The 24,788-nt window shown below is 45.8% G+C and overlaps 1 protein-coding gene across 1 annotated transcript in view; it reads left to right on the forward strand.

Moving 5' to 3' along the window:
- The window catches only part of PRPF18 (pre-mRNA processing factor 18), a gene marked incomplete in the record, with an annotated part of 376,763 nt that overhangs the window by 190,193 nt on the left and 161,782 nt on the right, over positions 1 to 24,788 (forward strand). The window contains 1 exon segment of the mRNA XM_044087940.1: positions 12,158 to 12,304. Coding sequence (XP_043943875.1) covers positions 12,158 to 12,304 — 147 coding nt within the window.

The raw sequence follows: 24,788 nt of genomic DNA on the forward strand, positions 1-24,788 counted from the left end.
GGAAATAAGCACAATTAGAATGAGAACAACTAGAAAAACATCACATTTTATTGTATGGGATAATTTACAAAATTTGTTAAAAAAATTCTAATTTCAATAGCACAGTATTTTAGTTTAATTAATTGATCTGATTGTAGTGGATGTCTTTGTAAATACTTTAGTTGTTTTGTTGAATATTATAATAATACCTATTTTTAATTATTTGTATAAAATTGTTATGATATTTCTCTTATATGTTAAAACAATAAACTTGTTTTGAAAAAAAAAGAATAAGCTAAAATCATGGCTCTACTCCCAGTGGCTCTGCCCTTGTTCTAACCCTGACTAGTCCTCTGCTCTTCTTTGTTCCATGCCTTTTCCTTCTACTGCTATCCATAACAAGATATTCTCTTACTGTTTCTTTATTTCTCATCTACTCTTGGACTCTCAATACCACTAGAATGGATGGATGATTAAAAGAAAAATCTATTGTACTTTTTCCTGTTGATGCTAGTATTAGTTTTAGATTTTTATGAAAATGTTATGTACTACATTCTGTCTGTTAAATACACCCTCTGTACAACTATCTTACTAAAATTATGTCTTACTGTGGAGCTTTTCTCCCCGGGCCTCTACTGAAAATGGACATTTATCCAGCTAGACTAGCCCGGTCAACAAATGTAAAATAAATAAATAAATAAATAAATAAATATTGCTTTATGGTCTGATCTTACTAAGGAGGATGACACTGTAGGAGTGCTATAGTGGCTACTCATGTTGGTTAGGACCAGGTCCAGGATGTTTTCACCTCTCATAGGGGTGTCAACCAGCTGATCCAATTGATTGGCATTGAAGAAGTCGAGAAATCTGTGGGCATTCATATTTGGGCTAGAATAGGTCTTCCACTCTATGGTTGGGTAGTTAGTCACCTTAGATCAGGGTAGAGGGTTGAATCTTGATGGATTCAAGTAAGTCTAGATAGGTGGAGTGGGCGCCCTGAGTCATGGTTGGGGGTCTGTAGCTAGCTATAATTTGAATAGGTGTTTTGTCAACAGGTAACTGCACTTGGAGTGTCTCCTGTGCGTCATAACCGTTTGACCAGCCTGGAGGTGTGTTTGTCTTTGATAAATATTGAAACTCCACCTCCTTTGGCTTTGTTGCCCTCCATTTGGGGTCTGAAAGTATGGTAGGATGAGTAACCTAGTAAGGTTAGGGTCCTCTCCACAGCTTTGAACCAGGTTTCAGTGACTGCACAAATGTCAGCAGCTTCCAGGGCAAGGAATGCTTGCAATGAGTGCAATTTCATGCTAAGACTTCTAGCATTTAGCAGCATGACCTTTAAATTTCATTTATAAGAATTTTTCACGTTGGTAATTTTGTACTCATGACTTTGCCTAGAAAAGGCACTATCTTGGAGGCAAGATCCTTTGCCAGAAGCCTAAAGCCCAGGAGAGACGGATGAAGGCCATCTCTGGCAAAGCATTGTGGTCTGTCAATCATGTCCTTCCAGGCTGTCAAGTATTGGATCCCCTTGGAATGACACCAGAAACTAAGCCAATTGTTAGTCAATCATTTTATGTTTGTATTGAGGTATCATTCTGGGTGATGGTGGGATGCTGGTTAAGGCTAGGGACATACCTGCCTGGGACACATATTCAGTGAGCTTTACTAGTTGATGCCAACAACATAACCAGCACCCATTTAGGGATAATTGTTCTCTGATGCTACAATATTTAGCTGAGTTACTATCCTATGGCCTTGCTTACTCCTTCATAAAGGTTCATTTATCAGCCATTTCAGCACGTCTGCCCATGGCTCCTCCTCTTTCATTGTATTCTCATGTCAAAATGTTTTAGAAAGGGGTTTTGCAAAAGAGACCTCCAGGAAAACAGATGGCCCCTCCTTGGGATCTTAATTTTGTGTTAACAGTTGCTCTATATGAACCAGCCAACTTGGATGACTTGACATTCTTAACATAGAAAACAGTTTTACTGATTGCTCTGACCTCTGCAGGAAGGTTATTCAAGTTGCAAGCTCTTATGGTGAGTAAAACTTATTTCATTTTCCACAGATACCGTCCTTCTTTTATGCCTAAAGTGGTATCAGAGTTTGATTTAAGCCAAACTATCCATATCCCCATTTTCTTTCTTGAACCTAAAAATGAATGAGAAATGATACTTCATATCATGCATGTCCACAGACAACTTGGGTGCTGTAATGACAAAAGTAAATCTTTTGGAGCTTCAAATTACTTGTTCATTTCTTGTAAAAGTGAGAAGGGGCAACCTGCGTCAAAACAGGCAATGTCCAAATGGTTGTCTAAGGAAATTGTCTTTTGTTATACTCACCACTGGCAGGGTCAAGGCCCTATCTACCAGGGCCTTAGCTTCATCTCTGGCTTTTTGGAAAGGGTTGTATTCTAGAAGCATCAACTTTGTTTTCTTTACATACTTTTACAAAGCAGTATAATTTTGATTCCTTCTCTAGGTGTACACTAGGCTTTGCTCAGACCTTTCTCCAAGGTCTTCTGTACTCTTCTCCTTACACCAGCCTAACTTAGTAAGCTAAAGTAATCTACCCATATAGCTAAGACTACTGCAGCAGTGGTCAATATGATGAACATAGTACAGTTGTGTAAGTAAACTTAACAGCAGATGTTTGAATGATCAGTGCTGCAGTAGCCACCCCTTGTTTTTAATGTGTTGTTTTTGCCAGGGTGTGGACATTTATGATGTTCTTCGTTCCACATTGCTGCAGTCCTTACTATTGGGGTAGTCCGCTGTCCAGTCGGCCCGAATACCAGAGTATATGGCTGACGTCGGTCAGGGCGCATTAGACTGACGTCAGTACGTCAGGGTACTAATGCGCATGACCGACGTCATATCCTCAGTCTTTTTTGCCGCATGGTCCGATGCAGAAGCAGTTTTGCGAGTGCAGGTTGGCGTTCTGAAATATTTCCGAAACCGGAGTTTCAGACCGAATCAGAGTTGGCTAAGTACCCCGTTGGGGAACATTTTGGTTTTTTCTTGCCTCAGTATTTAACCGGATGTCAGAAAAAGTGAATAACTGTATTTCTTGTGGGAAACAGATACCTCATAGGGATTACCATACTTTGTGTATACCTTGTTTAGGGCCTGAGCACGACGTTGTTGGTTGCCGCTCTTGTGCTAGGTTTAACAAACGCACTATTAAGAGAAGGTTAGACTGTGCCAGGTTAGTGTTTGGGAAGCGTTGCAATTATAAAATGCCGTCGGATGCTCCGACGCCCGCTTCGTCCAAGAAGCGCAAGGACAAAACAGCGAAGCCTAGGGTTGATGAACCGGCAGTCCTGGACGCCGGTTCTTTAGAAGGCTCAGTGGAGCCAGAGGTTTTGCCAGGAGTTTCTTTGGAGTCTCAGGCAGAGACTTTACTGTTACAGGATGTGCCTTCTCAAGAGGTAGGCCAGGCTGAGGGGGCTTCTCAGGTAACTGTTCTTCCCTCTCTTCCCAAGGTAGTTAGAGCCTCTCCTTCTGTTTCCAAAACTTCTTTGAGAGGTAGGCCAAGTTTAGCTTCAGTGGGGGCTTCTCCTAGCACTTCAGGTTCTGTGCCTAAGAAACATATGCTTAAAATGGCAGAAGATTTGATTACTATGATTAGAGGTTCTATGCCCTCCTGATAAGAGGCCTAGGGTGGAACCTGAGTTTGATAGTTTTGAACAGTGTTCAGAGGCTTCTGACACTTCTATGAAGATTTGCAGGAGTATCCTCCTTATTCTGATTCTGATGTGGATGATTCCACTCCTACAGCTTCTCCTCCTGAGGATTTCTCATTTTCAGAGACTCTGCATTCCATGAGGGAGCACTTTAAATGGGAAGGCCAGGATTACTCTGATTCCAGGAAAAGGCTTAGGGAATTCTTGTTTTTACCCCAGCATAGGCCCTTAGCTATACCTCCTGTGTTGAATGTGGTGGAAGATGTTTTTGCAGAGGCTTCCCTGAACCCTGATTCTTTGCCTCCTGCTCCTGTTAAACCTGATAGGTACTATAGGGTGCCTGAAGCTCATAAGTATCTTTTTAAGAGTCCCAGGGCAGACCCGGAAACTGTTTCTCAGGGACCTAAAGGTGTTAAGGCCTCTGTAGTTAAAAACCCTGTTCCCACTGATAAAGAGGCAAGGGCTTTGGATAGATGGGGAAAGAAAGTGTATACTTCTTCCACTTTAGCCATGAGGGCGTTGAATTGTCAGTTTCACATGCTAAAATATCAAAATTATCTCCTTTCCCAACTGAAATCTAAGGTGGATGCTTTGGCGGAAGGTATTGAGTGTAAAGAGTTGCTAGATTTAGTTCATGTGTCTGAACAAGTGGGTAAGCATTCTTTGCAATGTGGTTTTGATGCTGTACAGGCCTCCTCGAGGGTGGCTGCCACTAGTTCTGTTCTTCGCAGGCATGCCTGGCTGAGGGATCAGAATTTAGCTGAGCATGTTAAGACAAGGATTTTAGATGCTCCTTTACAGTCTGATGTGTTGTTTGGTTCGCCTGTGGAAGCAGTTTTAAAGAAAATGGAGGACAAAGCTAAGTCTATGCAAACTGTTAAAGATTTTTGCAGGTGCAGCCACCAAGTTTAGTAGAAATTGGCCTACTAAGGGATGGACATATCCTGCTTATGATTCCCAGTCTAGGGGTAGGTCTAGACGTGGTAGGGGCAGAGCTCAAGGTTCTTTTAGGCCTAGAACAGGGAGTTCACCTGCTCAGACTTCTGGTGAGGGCAGGGGTCAGTCCTTTCGTAAACAGACCCAATGACCTGCCTTTTCAGCTGCCAGTAGATTCTCGTCTGGCAGCTCCTTTGGGAGGAAGACTGTCTCTTTTCAAAGAAAATTGGGATTTAATCACTCAAGACAGATGGGTGTTGGATATCATTCACCACGGTTACAGGTTTTATTTCCATACATTGCCCCCTTTCAAAGGCATGCCCGACGTTCCTCCTCCACAAAGGAAAGAGGCTCACAAGCAAATTTCTCTGTTACTTCAAATAGGGGCCATTCAGCCAGTCCCTGTATCAGAAAGGGGCCTAGGATTTTATTCACGCCTGTTCCTAGTACCAAAGAAGGGGAACACGTGGAGACCAATTTTGGATTTATCTATCCTCAACACTTATCTGGACATTCCAAAGTTCAAGATGTTGACGTTACAACAGCTTTTACCTCTGCTGGGCAAAGATCACTGGATGGTAACTTTAGATCTCAAGGAAGCTTACCTTCATGTGCCTATAAGATTAAGTTGCAGGAAGTATCTGCGTTTTCGAGCTGGAAATTCTCATTATCAGTTCTCTGCATTGCCCTTTGGCTTATCTACTGCCCAGAGTATTCACAAAGGTTCTGGCTCCAGTGATAGCTTACTTCAGGCTGAAAGGAATTCAAATCTATCCTTACTTGGACGACTGCCTGATTCTGGCTCAAGAAAAGGAAGACCTTCTACAGCATCTGGAATATGTTATAGCAGTGCTAAGATGCCTAGGGTATTCTGTGAACGAAATAAAGTCCAGTCTAGTACCCTCTCAAGACATGTGCTTTCTGGGTGTGAGACTGAATACAGCAGCCCAGATGGCCTTTTTAACCCCGGACAAACAAAAGAGTCTATCCCTTTACTTCCATCAACTATCTCATCAGTCCGTGCTGACTGCAAGGACAGTCCTTCAAGCATTAGGGTTCATGGCATCTTGTATTCTGGTACTTCCCAATGCCAAACTGCATATGAGGAAGCTGCAATGGTATCTCAAAAATGTATGGACACAGCACTGCCAGGATTTGGACACTGTCATTCAAATAATACCTTGCCTTCAAAAAGAATTTTGTGGTGGGCTCAGGAATGTCACCTAAACAAGGGACTCTCTGTGACCCGCCAGAGGCAGTCAGATTTTAACGACAGATGCCTCGGATATTGCTTGGGGAGCTCATCTAAATGGAAAGTGGATACAAGACAAGTGGCCTGCCAGACTACAGCATCTACATATCAACATGAAGGAGATGTTAGCAGTCCAGTTTGCATTAATGGCTTTCAAGGAGTTACTTCTTCCAGGGCAGGTGTTGATTCTAACAGACAACACAACTGTCATGTGGTACATCAACAAACAAGGGGAACACATTCTTATCCTCTATGCAGGCAAGCAATGATTTTATGGGAGACTGCGCTCAGCTTGCAACTAACTCTTCAGGCAAGGTTTCTGCCGGGAGCACAGAACTCCTTAGCAGATGTGTTAAGCAGACAAATCATGGATCCCCACGAGTGGAAACTGGATCTTCATGTATTTCAGAAATTGACAGTGTCATGGGGAACTCCAGACATAGATCTGTTCGCTTCTCCACTAAACCACCAGCTGCCAAAGTTTTGCACAAAGGGGTTTCATCACACAGCTTGGAAAGTGGATGCTCTTTCTTTCAGTTGGAAAAATCTTCATGTGTATGCCTTTCCACCTCTGCCTCTTCTTCCAAAGGTGCTCTTAAAGGTCAGACAAGACAAGCCAAGGATGATTTTAATAGCTCCAGATTGGCCTCGCAACACTGGTACCCACTACTAAGGAGTCTGGTAAGGAAGCCTCCATGGCCTTTACCTTTGATTCCACATCTGTTATCTCAGAAGGACGGTCATCTGCTCAATGTCAAGCTTCACTCACTTCATCTAACAGCCTGGCATATTCTGTGTTGAAACACAGCAGGTCTCAACTTCCTCAACAAGTTTTAAATGTGATTATGGAAGCTAGAAGACCTAGTACAAGGAAAGTGTACGCAGAAAAATGGAAGAGGTTTTAATTTGGAGTACAGCAAAGAATTTGGAGATTTCTGAGCCTAATTTGAATGTGGCTCTTCAATATCTTACTGAGTTATTGGACAAAGGTTTGTCCTTCTCTTCCATTAAGATTCATGCTGCAGCAATTTCAGCTCACTATGATTGTGACCCACCATTGTTTTCGCATCCTTTGTTCAAGCAGTTTCTTAGAGGGACAAAGAATATAAGACCCCAAGAGCTCCTACTCCTGCTTGGGATCTCAATTTTGTGTTGGAAAGCTTACTCTACAACCTTTTGAGCCTGCGGCTACTGCTGAGTTGAAATACTTGTCATGGAAGACTGCTTTTCTGTTGGCTATTACTTCTGCAAGAAGGGTGTCTGAGTTGCAGGCCCTTATGGCAGTAGAGCCCTTTATGATTTTCCATAAGGATAGGGTATCATTACGTACTAATCCTTCCTTTATGCCTAAGGTGGTTTCTAGTGTGGCTTTAAACCAAACTATTCATTTGCCTACTTTTTATGCAGACTCCCAAAATAAAGGGGAAAAGATTTTGCACACTTTAGATGTACACAGGCAATTGCGTTATTATTTAAGCAGGACTAAGGATTTTAGGCAGTCTCAGCAGTTGTTTGTTTCTTTTGCTTTGAGTTCGCAGGGCAAGCCTGTGTCAAAACAAACTATTTCTAGGTGGATTGGGTTTTGCATTGCATTTTGTTATTCCCATCATGGCAAGGAGATTCCAGCTGGGATTAGGCCTCATTCCACTAGGGCTACTGCCACTTCAACAGCATTTCTGAGGGGGGTGGCAACTAAGGATATTTTGGAGGCAGCTACTTGGAGTTCAGTGCATACTTTCTCTAAGCATTATCACCTTCCTGTCTACTCTAAGTCTAGGGCTGGTTTTGCCACTGCTGTTTTGCAAGGCATGTTGTCAGCTCCTGCTTCTTTATGATTTGCCAGCCTCCCTTACCTCTGCTTTGGGATTCTACCCAATAGTAAGGACTGCAGCAATGTGGAACGAAGAACATAGTACAGTTTTGTACCTACCATAAATGTAGATGTTCGAGGATCCACATTGCTGCAGTCCAATTTACCTCCCTCCTTCCCTCTGTGTTTAGGGGTGGTTGTGTAGGTGAGGTTATATGCTGATATTTTTGTATATATTTTGTATATATTGTACATATTTTTGGTGCAGGTATTTTGGGCCTTGTCTTTTTAGGGTCTTCTGACATCTGGGGCAAGAAAAGACTGAGGATATGACGTCGGTCATGCGCATTAGTACCCTGACGTACTGACGTCAGTCTAATGCGCCCTGACCGACGTCAGCCATATACTCTGGTATTCGGGCCGACTGGACAGCGGACTACCCCAATAGTAAGGACTGCAGCAATGTGGATCCTCGAACATCTACATTTATGGTAGGTACAAAACTGTACTTTTTGTTCTAGCATTGACCTTTCAGGGCTTTGCCTCCCTCTCCTTGTTGGTGTGAAAGCTGTGAAGGGCTTGGCACACAAACCTGTGTATTAAGTCAGCTCAGCTCAAGCGGACTAAAAAGGCATGTTTGGGCATGTGGAATGTGCCCTGAAGTTGAGGAAGCTTGCTGGTTGTTATTTCCTATGCAGGATATGACCCATGTATCTAAGGTGACTTCTGCAGTGATTATTTGAACATGTACCTTTGTGGTAAGTTTACTTGCACAACTGTACATTCCTGTTACTCCCATTTTCTGATCAGAGTTAAAAACACATTTCAGGATTGTAGGAAAATGCAACTGCTGTCTCTGTGGTCATAGTACTTAACCTCTTCCTAACATTCTTCCCGTTATATACCCTGATCCGACTCTACTTTTTCATTTTGATTCTTTAAATATGTCTACTTTGATTTTCAGTCTGTGTATAATGCACACATATATTGCGTTTTGTACTCTCTATGTAATTAATTTATTGTCTTTATACTCTCAAGCCAGCTCTGATATTCACCTGTTGTATTTACCCGAGGCTGAGACTGAAATAGGTCCAGTAGAAGTACTCCACTCCAGTAAACCAATTCAGAGTAAAGTAAATGAGAAGTTGTTTGCTAAACTGATTGTATCTGGCGTTATATGTTATGTTTTAGGAGAGTTAATTCCAATTTGCAGGTACTAACTTTAATAAGCTTTTTTCACTAGTGGAAAGACTAAACCTCTGCTGTTGTAGTGTTAGGTTGTTATACTCCTGAGAGCATCTGATGTGGTTTTAATTAAGTCTGTTAAGTAGAGAAGGTTGTAGTTGTATGACTGTAAAGTAGAGAGGTGCAGTAGCGCTGGTGTAGAATCTTGAGGGTAGAGTTGACAGAAAAGAATATCCCTAACTGTTATGGGTAGGCAATTTACTCCATCTAATATCTCAGCATCCACCCTAAGATAAGCAACTGCTGGCTTGACAGATTCTTAAACACATAAATTAGTTCCCTGCCTTTGGAATAAACACCCTCTACATGTCAGAGTAAAAACCTACCTACTTTAAAAAAAAAAAAATGCCTGCTAGATCTAGCTCACTGTCTCAGTTTCTGGCCTGTTTTTGCCACTGTTTTGTCACAGGAGTTTGGCAGATGCAAAATGGGTTGTTCCACCAGAGCAGTAACTGCTTCTAATGTTTGCTGCAGGGAACCAGTAGCTGTGTTCATTTTTGAAGTTTTTTTTCTGAAACATCTGTATTGAATTATCACTTGTGACAGAGACAGGCTTAGATTTATATAAAAGTAATCAAACCATACTAACAAGTTCACATTTACAAACATTATAGGGTGTGTAACAATATATGTGATATATAACCTAAGTGATACTACGTAAATTATTCCATTCCTGCCTTCTATTAAACCTCATTCCTCCTTCAAAACATTTTTCTGCCTGTATTGTTCCTACAATTTCCATTTTTTTCTATTCAATTTACTTCTACCCTTTTCTAAAAATCCCACTTCTTATTCTGTTACCTTTGTTACAATATTCACTACTTCAAGTATAGTCGGTTTAGATTTTGATTTTGATTTTCTAGTAATTGCATTTTTGGCAGCCAACTGAATTAAACAAAGGCCTTACGGTATCTAGGCAAAAAGATGCTGTATTCTTGCTCAACAATCATTTCCCGAGTTACACTCATTTGCTCAGCCAGTATTCCTGACAAAGTTGCTCATTTCTGAAGTTTTATATTTTCATAGGTAAGTATATTGGGCTAGCTGCCCTAGTGGACCATTTTAAGTTTCCCTTTTAGTGCTCAAATTAACCCATCCCATTTGGTGTTAGATTGGCCTTACCTATCCCATGGTTGTTAGTAATATATTACGCCTGTTCAGAATAACTGTGGTCATACCATAAATAATTTCATGGGACCCATGCATAGGATACAGCATTTATGATCTGCCTTGAATATGGACATGGATGAGCTTTGTTTTACGTGAATGGGAAGTCTGTTACAGAGCAGTGGTATGCTCTGCAGAATATAGAGATATACATGTCCCTTCAAACCATTCTGAGGATGTTGCAGAAGAGGTTTTGATCCCCAGACAGTATTTCTGATGCCATTTGACTTTTTGATGTGCAGTAATTCCATCAGTACTAGGTCAGAGTTTGCCTGGTATGCCAGAAACTGGTCACCTGTTAGCTGTTTGTAGGATACCGAGTATAGCGACAGGGCTTTGAGTCATCCATATAGGACATACTGTTTAGGCCTTGTATCCATTTAGTAAAGTGTCTCTGGGGGCATTCCAGTTGTTGCATGTGTCTTGACAGATACATGTTAAAGAGGACAGTATACTCGGTGAGTTAATGTTTTACACCTACTTCCCAGGGCATTGTAATTTGGACTTTATTGCTTCTGAGTAAAAGTGTTTTAACTGAGTAACGGAATTTTCAGTTGGATTTCTGTTTCCCATGATTGAGTGAATCTTTCATTGCTGTTTTAACATGCTGAAAAGATGAAAGTCCTTCATTGGTTAGCACACTTATTGCATTACTTAATAGGTTTTTTTCAGTGGAATTTCTTGATAGATTGAGGCACATCTCACATAGTCCAATCAACAAGCAGTTATTTTGTGCATTTGTACTGGCTGGCATATTCTTTGCTTCTCTTGTGTAGAGCAGTTCTGATCACTAATCTGAACCAATCAATAAACAAGCACATTTACCTGCATATAGAGAATGACATTGATGTAGATGACACCCCAAAGATCACAGCAGAAGAGAATCTGCATGATATTCTAGTACCTGAAAAGTGACACTGAGGTGTCTGTCTCCTAGCAGAATGATTTCATAATTCTGCCTTAAGTGCAAGTATTTGTAGTTGCATTTCCATTGTACTGATAGTGGATTCTTGCAATTTCTCACTTAATTGTCAAGTATATTTTAAGGATGCTAATATTGTTTCATGATGTGTATTTCCCAATTCTTGTCAGTACAGTCCTGCTTCTAGATGCTAGAAGGATGCTGTCTTTTCAGCATTAAGGTGATTTCTGGCCAGATGCTAACAGAAGTAGTATTCTTTGAGCTAGAGCTGGCTGTACAGATAACCGTTATTTTATTGGTTTAGTATGTAGAGTGAGGTGACTCCTTAAAGAGTCTGTTTCAAAAATGATAAAATATTCTGCATGTAACATTATATACAGATAGCAATGTGATTAACACTTTTTGTTGTAGTATAGTATGTAAGTACTGAAACTTGTTATACTGGAAATAATGGGATACAGTCTTTTTTTTACTAGAGAGCTGAACCAACTAACTATTTATTTATTTTCATTTTATTGATCAGGTTAGTCCCACTAGGACTCTTTTCAGGGGAGACTTGAGGTGGTATTTATATTGTTCAGACTTACTAGGGTAAATTTGACCAGGGTACTGAGGAGCTTCCCAGACTTTTTCAAAAGGTGCCATGGGATATTTTACATCCATCTGAACTACCACCAACTTGGGCAGATGGGACCTCTGTTTAATATCTCACCCAAACGACTAGCTCTCAGGAGTGCAGCACGTTTTATGCTGCACTGCAATTTCACTATTGAAACATTAATCCAACTACTTAGTGTGGGAATAGAATTGACAGTCTTCTGTATCAAAAGTGTGTGTGCTACCCGTTGAGTTCCTGAGACTGCAGTATTTGTAATGGTCCATTAGTATCATGAGCTGTGGAGAAGATGAAGTGAGTTCCGTCAGTGTTACCCTGGGTTAATCTCTGAATGAAACTGAGTTAAGGTGCAGCTGCTTTAGAGACTAGTCAAAGGGAGAACTGATATTCTGTAATGGTGTTACAGTGTAATGTGTTGATGGTGAATGCAAGAAAAGCAGCTCTCTTTGATTCACATTTAGGAAGTGTTATGGTTAGTTTTAAGTATTCAAGTTTAAAGTATCTAAGTAACAGATTTATATTTAAATTTACTGCATTAGGGTCTACGAAATGACTTGAAGGCAGCATTGGATAAAATTGATCAACAATACCTTAATGAGATTGTAGCAGGCCAAGAACAGGGAGAAGACGAGTTCCAGAATGATCTCAAGGTGCATGAAGAGAACACGACTATAGAAGAACTTGAGGTTTGTACTTTTTTCAGACTATTCCTTCATTTTAATTTAAGCTGTATGTTGTTCTCACACTCACCTGTTCTGCACCTTGATCTGCCAACCCATGGTATCACTACCCTGAGAGGCAACAAGGTTCACACAGTAAAATATTTAAAGAAAAAAAAAATCACAAAACTTATAGGGTGTGGATTTCTTTTCTTCTGGGATTTTGGTACTGGTTCTTACTCCTGTGCTCCTACAGTGATAGACTCAGCAGCGGTTATTGTGCACTTAATGAACTAACCAGGTGGATAGACTTATCCTTTCAGCTCCTTCATCCACAGTGTTGCTCATGATAAGTGTTGATCTGAAGTAGTTGAATTCATTCATTCTGCACATACGGGTAAGGATCCGATTCAGATCCGAGCTGGCAAAAACTTTTCAAGCATCAGCTCCAAGCTCCTCCCCTACCTATATTACCTCACTTCCTCCTATCTAGCCCTAGATCTCGTTTGCCGCTCTGAGTCAGCATCGTGGTCTCTGAGCTCTTAGCTAGGTGGTAAGGTTTTTGGTACTTTTTGCTATTTTGGTGAGTGTGAATTCCTTCCCTTTTTCATCCCTTACATCGCATTGGTCATCGTGTTATAACAAAAAAAAAAAAAAAAAAAGTTTTTAGTTGTATTCTCTAGTGGTGGTTTTGTGTTCTGATTCCTGCCTAGGCCCATCCCGGTTTAGTGTTTGTGTGCGTGTGGTCCATTTAGAGCTTTTTTTCTGTCATTGTTATGGCTGAACAGACTAAGGTTCTCTTCAAAAAGTGCACAGAGTGTGGTCATAAGCTTTCTCCAGCCAATGGCCACACTCTGTGTTCTATGCTTAGGGGTCGCCCATCTGTCAGTATTCTGTGATATTTGTTCTGGGTTTAACCCTAGGGCATTGAAGGATCGTCGGGCTAAGCTTGTGGCCAAAGGCTTGCTACCTGCTTCTGCCCTGGAGTCTGCCTCTGTTTTCTCTCCAGCCAGTGACTCGGTGCAGGCACGGACTCAACCTCCCGCCAGGCCTGCTTCTTCAGGGTCGTCCCAGAGAGGTAGGGACAAAAGGGAGAAAGAGAGGCACCATAACGAGAGAGACAGGCCCAGGAAAAGGTCTCCGGACAGGGAATCTTTTTCCAGTCCCTCTGCTAAGATATTTAGGTCTCGTTCTCCTCTGATCCGACCCAGACCTGAGTCAGTCGCTTCCTCTAGATCGACTCGGAGTGTATCCGAACTCGATATGGACAGGCTGATGAGGAGGTTCATCCAGAACCAGATTCAGATGGGGGTCTTACCAAGACCCTGTCCCATTGGTGAGGGTTCTTCTTCTGCTACTCCATTCCACCCTATTGCTCCTTCCCTGATCCAACCCGATGCTTTGGGGTTTTCGGGTCTGAGACCTTTCAGAGTTGTGGGGTCGGCGCCGATGGTTTTCATTTCCTCGACGCCGGCCGTCACGTTAAGTTCCTCGGATCCGATCTCTGTTCCAGGGGACTCTCAGAGCCGTGGTCGGGGAGTCGGACCTGAAAGTCGGGATCTCGTTCTCTCGGATCCCACCCTCGATGCCCGGACTACCCCGCAGTCAGCTCCGGTTTCAGCTTCGGTGCCGGGGAGAGCCTCTTCCTTACGTTCCACGGAGGCGTGCTCTCCATCGGCATTCGGGGCAGTGGAAAGGGTCCTTTCCCAGGGGTTGAGATCACAGCTCACATCCTCGGATCTGGCCCAGACCCCCCTGAGTTTGGATTCTGCTCCCATTGCCCTGTCTCAGGGACAGCCCGTGCAAAGGCAGCCCCAGGTCGGTCCCCTCAGGGAACCCCCGGAGGCTTACGAATCCTCTCCAGAGGAAGAGGAGGCACTTGTACTCCCCTGAGTCCATTACCACTGATACGGACTTGGATGAAGGAGAGGGTTCCCCCAGATCATCTCGCGAGGATGTCTCATTTGGAGACATTATGGAGATCCTCCGCCAAAGAGGAGGTTGGTCAGCTCCCAAACCCTCTGCGGATGAGTCCGTATTCCTGGATGCATTTGGCGCGGGGCCATCTACTTCCTGGGTCTCACCACCAGCTGACCTTTTGGTGGACCTCATCACCACTAGGGTATGGAAGGATCCTGACACCGCAGAGCCTATCCCCAAAAGGCCAGACAGAATTCTTTCCCCACCATCGGATAGGCAGGCATGGTCCAAGGGAGCCCCAGTAGACGCTTTGGTGGTCGCAGTTGCCACAAGGAAGGAACTAGCACAGGAGAGTTCCTCGGTTCATCCAGCGGACAAGGAGTCCAGGTCGATGAATCATTTTGGGAAGCGCATGTACTCGTCAGCGACATTTTCTATTCGTGCGCTGAATTACTTGGCACATGTCATTCAACTGCAGCGAGACCTTATATCGGAGCTAACTGAGTCACCCCCGGAATCTCTGTCGCAGCAGGACAAGCAGTCCTTTACTGCCAAGATGACTACACTGAAATCCGTGACTAATACTTCTATGCATCTCCTCTCTCATGCCACGGAGGGTGCTGCTAGAGCTGCATGTACAGGCGTTGCTTTGAGGCAACACACCTGGATCAGGCTGTGTCAATTTGCGGACCCCTTTAAGGCATCTTTCATCAATGCGCCCCATTCAATGGATCATCCTTCTTTGGGAAGACCGTACGTGACACACTAACACGGAGTGAGAAGGAAGGAAAGACTTTGTCGGCCGTCATAATCTGCTTCTCTAACCCCCAGAGGTCCTATTCCAGGAACCAAAAGGGGCAAAAGAAGATGTGGTTCTGGAGATCACAGTCCTTTCGTGACACTCAGGAGTATTCGTCCCCTAGAGGCCTAGGGGGACAAGACCGACGCCGCCCCAGGGGCAGAGGGGGTCCCAGAAACTTCGGGTCTAGGGAACCTCTTTCCGACAGACCCGCTCAACAACCCTGAGGGGTTGCCCAGCTGCTCTACTCTGGAGGCAGTCAGGGGAAGATTTTCCTTACATCCAGCGGCATGGGAATCCATTACTGCAGACCGCTGGGTGTTAAACATCATATCCAGAGGATATTCTATCCCCTTCATTTCACATCCCATATCTCCAGTTCGCCTCTGAGATGTCCCACCTGCTCACAGGGAGGCTGCAGCTTTAGAGGTTTCGAAGCTGTTACAAAAACGAGCCATCGAGCCGGTCCCCCCAGATCTATCCGGATCAGGCATCTACTCCAGGTTCTTTTTAGTGCCAAAGAAGACGGGGGACCTCAGGCCCATTCTGGACTTGTCTATCCTCAACCTGTCGGTAGAGAAATGAAAATTCCCGATGGTCATTCTACAGTCCATTCTATCGTTTCTGAGAGAATACGACTGGATGTGCTCGTTAGACCTCCAGGATGCTTACTATAGCATCAAGGTCCACAGGAGCTCCAGGAGGTTTCTCCGCTTCCGGCTAGGGTCCAGTCATTTTCAATTCAGAGCCCTACCCTTTTGTCTCACCACAGCCCCCAGGTTGTTCGCCAAGGTTATGGCGGTTGTAGCGGCTCACCTGAGACTTGGGCATTCGGGTATTCCCCTACCTAGATGACTGGCTCTTCGCTGCATCCACCAAGCGTCTCCTGTATCGTACCCTACACTACTTCCTTGGTCTGGCTCACAAGTTAGGCATCTCGATCAACCCCAACAAGTCCCACCTGACTCCGGTTCAGATCATAGACTTCATCGGGGCTCGGTTGGATTCGATTCAATCAAAGATTTTTCTCACTACGGAAAGAATAGCGAATCTCAGACTCCATGTTTCCGTGATCTTGGATCACTCGGTCATCATAGCAGTCTATGTTCTCAGGGCCCTGGGTTCCATGGCAGCAGCGATCTCTATACTCCCTCTTGCACGTCTTCACATGAGGGTCCTTCAGTGGAATCTGGCAGTCCAGTGGTCCTGGCTAGACCTTCCGATGAGTTTCCACATCCGTATCAATCGGGCATGCAGAAGGGCACTTCTGTAGTGGCTTCACTCTGTGGACATATTTGCGGGGCGCAGCTTTCTAGCCCCTCAGGCTCGAGCCACGGTGAACACGGACGCTTCCCAGTTCGGGTGGGGGGGGGGCACTTCCTGGGAAGAACTGTCCAAGGCACATGGTCCCCTCCAGAGACCAAGCTACACATCAATGTCCTGGAAATGAGGGCAGTTTTGTTAGCATTGAGAGCCTTCCACCCAGTCCTACCTCCGGGGACGATAGCCATTCAATCAGACAACATGTCTGTAGTCTGCAATATAAACAAACAGGGAGGGACCCGATCCTACCCCCTTTGTCGCGAGGCCATGAGAGTTTGGGAGTGGGCCATATCCACCAGCCGGTTTCTCGTAGCAGCGCATATCCCGGGACGCTCCAACATTTTGGCGGACAGTCTCAGCAGGACTATCCTGCTTCCCTACGAGTGGTCCCTGAAACAATCAGTGGCGGAGAAGAACGTCCGTGTTTGGGGTCAACCTTGCTGCAATCTCTTCGCATCTCCTTCCAACGCGAAGTGCAGCAAATTCTTCGCTCTGATCCTCCCTCCGGGGGGTGCCTCCAGGGACGCTCTGGTCCATGCTTGGCCTCCCGGGCTACTGTATGCTTATCCCCCATTACCTCTGATTCTGAAGTTCCTTCAGAGAGCTGGTCGGCTGCAGTGCAAAGTCATTCTCATAGCTCCCTTCTGGCAGCGTCAAGTGTGGTTTCTCTTCCTATGGTCTCACCTGTTGGCCCCTCCATGGGCTCTAGATCCATGTCCGAATCTAATTTCTCACCCATCGGGCTTGCCCCTGCCCAACCTGGACAGTCTCAAGCTGATTGCTTGGCTGCTCCAGTTCCCATGATAATCAGGACTCCTGACTTTCATCTCCTGTTAAGAATATTCTGGTAGCTTCTCTTAAGGCCTCCACTAGGAAACTGTACAATAGCAAGTGGAAACTTTTTTGCGTTTGGGCCTCTCAGCGCAATCAGAACCCGTTTACAGCCCCTGTTCTGGTCATACTGGATTTTTTGGCAGATCTTTTTCGGTCAGGCTCGAGTGCTTCCACCATCAAAGTTCAACTGGCTGCCATCTCTAATTTTCATGTGGTTGAAAATAAGGTTGCTCTGGCTTCGGCCAAAATCTGTAAAGCCTTCCTGAAGGGCACCTTTTTATTGCGACCTCCCGTTAAAGAAACAGTGCCCCCCTGGGATTTGACTTTAGTCCTTCAGGCCTTGACCTCTCCCCCTTTCGAGCCAGCCGGTTCAGTTCCGATGAAGTTCTTATCATGGAAGACAGCATTCTTGGTCGCCATCACTTCGGCAAAGAGAGTTTCTGAGTTGCAGGCATTATCCTCCTTGCCCCCTATTTGGTTTTTCACAAGGATAGGGTTTCGTTGCACACGAACCCTTCTTTTCTTCCCAAAGTGTCTTCAGCAGCCAATATTAATCAATCCATAAATTTGCCTGTCTTCTTCCCAAATTTCAAGAATAGGGGTGAACGTAAGCTTCATTTGTTGGATGTCCATAGACAGCTTTGTTTTTACCTCCATAGGACTAAACCCTTCCGGAAGTCGGATCATTTGTTTGTCTCCTTTTCTAAACCTTTTTTGGGCAAAGCAGTTTCGAAAGTGTCCTTAGCAAGGTGGATCACCCTGTGTATTGCGCAGGTCTATAAGGGCAAAGGATTATCTCCTCCTGGTGTATTGAAGGCTCATTCCACTAGCGCTATGGCCACTTCTGCAGCTTTCTGGTCGAGAGTTCCATTAGATGATATTTGTGCAGCAGCCACTTGGGCAAATTTGCTCACATTCATCTCTCATTACAAATTGGATCTTATTTCTAGAGGGAGAGCATCCTTTGGCTCTGCGGTGCTCAGAAATATCCTTCCATAAGGGCCTTCCAGGAATTCTAGTAGCTGGGGACTCTGTCCCATATGTGCAGAATGAATGAAGGCAACTACTTCCGATAAAGAAGTTATGTTCTTACCATAACGTTCCATCTGAGTAGTAGACTTCATTCTTCTGCACTTTCCCTCCCTCCATCCCCCTCGCTCTTCAGGTTATCCTGTTTAGGGTTTTTGGTTACGTTGCTTTTTAGTGACAGCAAACTCTGTCTGGGGCTACATAGGAGGAAGTGAGGTAATATAGGTAGGGGAGGAGCTTGGAGCTTGGAGCTGATGCTTGAAAAGTTTTTGCCGGCTCGGATCTGTGTCCCATATGTGCAGAAGAATGAAGTCTACTACTCAGATGGAACGTTATGGTAAGAACGTAACTTCTTTTTTGGTATACTCCAATATTAACATTAATCATGTAATTGGGATGGAATATGCACCAAAATGGGCATGTAAGAAAAATACAGTTGAGGAGGAAAGATGGGGGAGGGGTGAGGTAAAAAAAGAAGGTGATCCTCAGCCTGAAGGCAGTAAGTTTAGGTTGAACACAGGGAAGTATTTTTTCTTTGTGCTCCCATATGCCAGCTGACCATTAAGCCTTCCACTGTCAGCCATTCTGTGATAGCCAAGTAAATTAAGAACTCCAGTTTGTAACATTAATCTAGTCCTGGGTATTCCATAGTGAGGGTGAGAGCTGACCAGTGGAGGCAGTCATATAGCCTCAGCAGTGGTTCATACCGTTGCAGGTATCCTGGCCACGAGGGCAAATTTTATTTAGGTCAAACCCTTCCTGTGGGTGGCGGAAAGAAAACCTGAATTACTGCAGGGATTACAATGCCCTCCATTATGCATATATTCCCGTGCCTTCAGAGTTGGAACCATTACTGAAGTGGCTTTATGGACAAATGCTCATCACCTATTGTACCACCACTCCTGCTCTGAAGTTTTGTGGCATGGATGTCCCTGGATTACATTCCCCCCTTTCCTGGATGGGCATACCTATCCCCCCCCCCTCAGCCAGCTCCTTCAAGCATCCAAATCACTAATCTGTCTCAGCTCACCTGTACTGTAGTCAGGAATTTATTCCTCTGTGCCCCTGGAGCTTTATAGGAAGTATTTTGTAATGAAGTAACTTTATTAAATTCATATATTCAGTAAATGCAGCTCTCTCCCTGAACGAGTGGTTTAGAACACTACTTAAAACTGTCATAGGCGTTGTCTTTTGTCTTTGATGAAATTGAAGAGAAGAGTATTTTAATGTTCCATGCTTGGCAGTGACTGAGGGCTGCAGTACAAGGACCCACTCGCTGGTTTCTCCAGCATTAATAGGCAGGAACATGAAGAACATGATGGTAAGTGACTCAAACCCATGTTTAAGCTCAGGTGTGTGTTCTTCTCAGAGTCCCTTACACCCACTTTTGTTGTTCACCTCTTTACTAGAGGGATCCTTGTCCTTTACTGAGAGTACTGAGAGGAATTTGTTCTGCTCCTCATCTTTGTACATGAGATTTGCTCCCCAGCAATGGCTGTTGGTATGACAATCTGGGGTTTGTCTGCTACTGCCTGTCACTATCTGAATTAAATGAACGATGCTAAAGTATGCAAGCAGTTGACCATAATTCCACAGAATATTTCTTGTTCTAAATTTAACTGTAAAAAATTGACAACCTTTTCCCCTACACTGTAGGATGGTGATGGTTTACCCGCATGGATTGAGACAGTGTATACAGGCCCTCTTACATATACCCCCTAGGCCTTCTGTCTTACCTCTGCTGGCATTGGATTTTGACAGCTTGTTAAAGAAGGCTATGTGAGAGTGAAATCACAACCCAACAGCTAGGTTTGGTAGTAGAATCAGCCCTGCAAACTTTATTTTGTTTATTCATATATTTGTTAACCAAATGAGTGGGCTGTTCACCTGTTTTTAGTCTTAAGCCAGGCCAAAGGCTTACAGTAATAGCTTTTTAAACATTTGTTAAAACGTGATAAAATAAATAAAATGATCATATAGTAGTGTTGTACGGTTTTTAGACAGGATAACAACAAATAAGTAAAGTAAATATAGGGCAACTTCTGCCAAAAATTGTATCCATAATAGAGGTGGAAAAAATTAGTAAGGCCTACTTTTATTAATGCACTTCTGTATGTGATCATGCAAAACTATGTAAAAAGTCAGATTGTTCTCTGTACAAAGGTTTGTATATTCGTGTGCTAGAAAAATAGTGTGGAAACAATTGATCTGAAGTAGGAACTTCATTTGTCAGCAACCTTTGGGATACGGATCCGATCTCGGATCCGAGCCGGCAACTTCTTATCATAGCATAGATCCGAGCTCCTAGCTCCTCCCCTTACCCATAATCCCCTGCCTACCCTAACTGACCTCAGATCTAGTTTGCTGCTCTTCAAGCAACAGCTAGATTCCAGAGCTCTTAGCGTTTTGTGAGAAAAAAAAAGTTTTTTTTCTTCCATCTTTCTGAGTGAGTGATTGTGTGTGCGGGGTAGGTTTACCCTTAACACTAATCTTATTATTATTTTAGCTTTCAACTTAAATTTATTTTAAAGTATTTCTCCCTCCCCCGCTGATCGTAGCGTGTGTGTGTGACTTGAGTGTTAGGGGCCTAGTGAGTGTGCTTTACTGTAGTAATGTCGAAGGCCCCTAAAGCCATTTTTTTCGAAATGCACCGAGTGTGGCCACAAGCTTTCACTGGCTGATGGCCACACTCTGTGCGTTAGGTGCCTTGGGATTGAACACCTCTCTTCGGGGTGCGCGATTTGCGCGGCGTTCAACCCCAGGGCACTCAAGGATCGTAGGTCGAAGCTAGTCATGGTGGGCCTTCTACCCCCAGACTCTGCTTCGGCCTCCGGTACTTCGGTGCCCGCTACCCCCCCGGTAGCGGTCACTCCTGCCTCCCTTCCTCCGACCGGGACTCAACCTCCCGCTTCGGTTCCGGAGGATAGGGAGGCTAGGAAAGAGAAGCGGTGGGAGAAGCACCTTAAGCTGCGGGCCGATGACTCCTCATCGGCCCAGCCCGCCAAAAGGGCTTCTCCGTCCAAGTCTTCTCGATCTCCTCCTCCTCAGATCCGATCCCCTTGTTTCTCCCCGGGACCCGAGGAGGAGGTGATCCGGTCCCCGTTGAGTTCATCGAGGCGAAACTCCAGGTCTGCCCCGGTGGCCTCTTCAAGGTCCACTTTTAGTATGTCTGATGCGAACATGGACCGGATGATGAGGAGATTCATCCAGGCCCAGATGCAGATGGGAGTGCTCTTGCCTCCCCCCCCCCCTCGGGGGGGAGCTCGACACCTTTTTTCGCTCCTATAGCTCCTTCTCCGACCCACATTCCGGGTTCGGAGCGCTCGGAGCCGAGCCACGTTGGATCCGGGGGTAGGTCGGAGCCAACCGTGCTGGGCACGTCAACTCCGACGGCTCCCTCGAGTTTGTCGGATCTGACCTCTCGGAGCCATGGGCTGAGCTTCGGATCCGAGGGATTTGGTGTGCTTTCGGCTCCGTCCTGGTTGGAGCACACTGGTCCTTCGGATCCGACGTTCTCGGCGCCGGGTCCGATCCCCGCTTCGGATCCGAGTGGGAGTCGGATCTCGGATCCGTCAGAGAGCGGCTCCCCCTCGGCTTTCGCTGCGGTGGAGAGGGCACTGTCGAGTGCTTCCAGGCCTCCGGTCCTGGCTTCGGCTCCCTCCCGCACTCCTTCTCATCTGGTCCTGGCTCCCCTCATCCAGCCCTCGGGGCAGCCTGCCTCAGCACCTCTAGGAGTTCCAGTGGAACAGGATACAGCCCGTGAGGACTCCTTGGACAGCCCCCCCCGAGGAGATTCCTCACAAGGCAAAGTGCAAAAGGAGGCACATAGACTCCCCTGAGAGTCTCACCGAAGATACGGACTTGGATGAAGGGGAAAGCTTCCCTAGATCACCCCCCGAGGATGCCTCCTTTGGAGACATCATGGAAATGCTCAAAGTCAGGGGTGGGTGGTCTGCCCCTAAGGCTTCCTCTGATGAGTCTGTATTCCTTGAAGCGTTTGAGGCAGGACCATCTACCTCTTGGGTGTCCCCTCCACCCGACCCTCTGGTGGATCTCGTATCCTCTAGGGCTTGGAAGGAACCGGACACCGTAGAGCCGATCCCCAAGCGTCCGGACAAAATTTTGAGCCCCCCCTGCAGAGAGATCACACTGGAGCAGAGGTCCCCCTGTGGATGCCATGTTGGTGGCTGCAGCCACCAAGAAAGAGTTGGCTTAGGAGAGCCCCACGGTTCATCCTCCGAGCAAGGAGTCTCACGCGATGGACCGTCTTGGGAAGTGGGCCTTCAGTTCAGTGACCTTCTCTATGAGGGCCTTGAACTACATGGCACATGTTATTCGGATGCAGCGGGATCTAATTAAGGAATACGCTGCTTCCCCCCCAGGGTCCATGTCTGAGGGAGACAAGGATCTGTACTCCTCCCGAATGGCCACCCTCTGCTCTATCTCTAACACCTCTATGCGGCTGTTGTCTCATGCTACGGAGGGAGCCGCTAGAGCAGGCGGAGTCGGGCTTGTCATGAGGAGACAGGCCTGGCTCCGTCACTGTGACTTCTCGGAACCCTTTAAGGCGTCATTTGCGAATGCCCCTTTTGGTGGTTCTGCACTTTTCGGCAAAACCGTTCACGACACTCTTGTCCAGAGCGAGAAAGACGGGAAGACCTTGTCTGCTGTCGGAGTCCGCTTCTCTGCGCCCCAGAGGTCCTTTTCCAAGAACCAAAAGGGTCAGAAGAAGATGTGGTTCCGAAAATCGCATCAGTCCCAGTCTGCTCAGGACAACCAGTCCTCTCGTGGTAGAGGAGGACAGGAAGGACGCCACCCCAGAGGCAGAGGGGGTCCCAGGAATTTTGGGTCCAGTGAACCGTTCTCTGAGAGGCCCACTCAGAACCCCTGAGGGGTTACCCGACTGCCCCACTCTGGAGGCAGTCGGGGGGCGTTTTTCGAGGCACCTAGCAAAATGGGAGTCCATAACAACGGATCACTGGGTGCTTCGTATTATATCCAGAGGTTACCAAATTCCCTTTATAGTAAACCCCAGAATCAGAAGCCTTCCTGACGTTCCACGCAGTCAGAGGGAGGCGGCTGCTGCAGAAATTCAGCAGCTTCTGCAAAAAAGAGCCATCCAGCCCGTACCCCCAGATCAAGTCGGATCAGGGTTTTACTCCAGGTTCTTTCTGGTGCCAAAAAAGACGGGGGACTTGAGGTCCATCCTCGACCTCTCTCTCCTAAACCTGGCGGTACCCAAAGAAAAGTTCTGAATGGTCACGTTGCAATCCGTCCTCCCCTTATTGCGGCAGGACGACTGGATGTGCTCCATAGACCTCAAGGATGCGTACTATCACATTCTAGTGGACAGGCATTCCAGGAGGTTTCTCCGCTTCCGGCTGGGAGCCAGTCACTTTCAATTCAGGGTCCTCCCCTTCGGTCTCACCTCAGCCCCCAGGGTGTTCACCAAGGTCCTAGCGGTAATAGCGGCCCACCTGAGACTCAAGGGAATTCAGGTCTTTCCATACCTAGACGACTGGCTCCTTACAGCCCCAACAAGGCATCTACTTTGTTCAGGCAGGGATTATTTCCTCAGTCTGGCTCCACTATTAGGATTAACCATCAACATGACCAAATCCTCTCTCATCCCTACACAGGTGTTGGATTTTATAGGGGCGAAACTGGATTCCAGACAGACTTGCGTTCTTGACTCCAGATCGGCTTCGGAACCTGATGTTGCACGTGCAGGCCATCCTTCAACTGCAAACACCTTTGGCGGTATTGATCCTGAGGGCCCTAGGATCTATGGCGGCTGCAATCCCTCTGCTGCCATTGGCCCGGTTGAACATGAGGGTTCTGCAGTGGACCCTCCAGGTACAATGGTCCCTGTCTCGCAACCCCCTGTCTCACCCCATTTCCTTAAGCAAGGTTTGCAGAAGATCGCTCCTGTGGTGGCTCCAGTCTCCCAATCTCCACACGGGGCGTCCCTTCTCCCTACCTCCGCCAGTCGACACAGTGACCACGGACGCTTCTCGCCTGGGGTGGGGGTGGGGGGCATTTTTCAGGCAGGACAGTCCAAGGCACATGGAACGACATAGAGACCTCTTTGCATATCAACGTCCTAGAGATGAGGGCGGTGCTTTTGACGTTGCAGGCACTACACAACTCTCTTCCGGTAGGGACGATTGCAGTACAGACAGACAACATGTCTGTCATCTGGTACATCAACAAACAGGGGGGAACCAGGTCTTACCCGCTTTGCTGCGAGGCCATGAGAGTGTGGGAATGGGCGATTTCCACCAACTGCTTTCTCATAGCAATGCACATTCCGGGACGGTCCAACATTCTAGCGGACAGGCTCAGTCATACTATCCTGACTCCTTACGAATGGTCTCTCAACCATCGAGTTGCAGAGTAAGTATTTGCCCGATGGGGGCAACCTTGTTGCGATCTTTTTGTCTCTCCTTCAAACACCAAATGCAACTATTACTTCGCTCTGATCCCCTCTCCGGGGGAGTCCCCGAGAGACTCGTTAGTTCATGCTTGGCCTCCCGGTCTGCTTTATGCTTACCCTCCTCTTCCCCTGATGTTGAAATTATTACAGAAAGCCAGGCAGTTGGGGAG

Source organism: Protopterus annectens, chromosome 11.part0 (genome assembly GCF_019279795.1).
Source record: "Protopterus annectens isolate FY-2018-M chromosome 11.part0, PAN1.0, whole genome shotgun sequence".
NCBI classification, from domain to species: Eukaryota; Metazoa; Chordata; order Ceratodontiformes; family Protopteridae; genus Protopterus; species Protopterus annectens.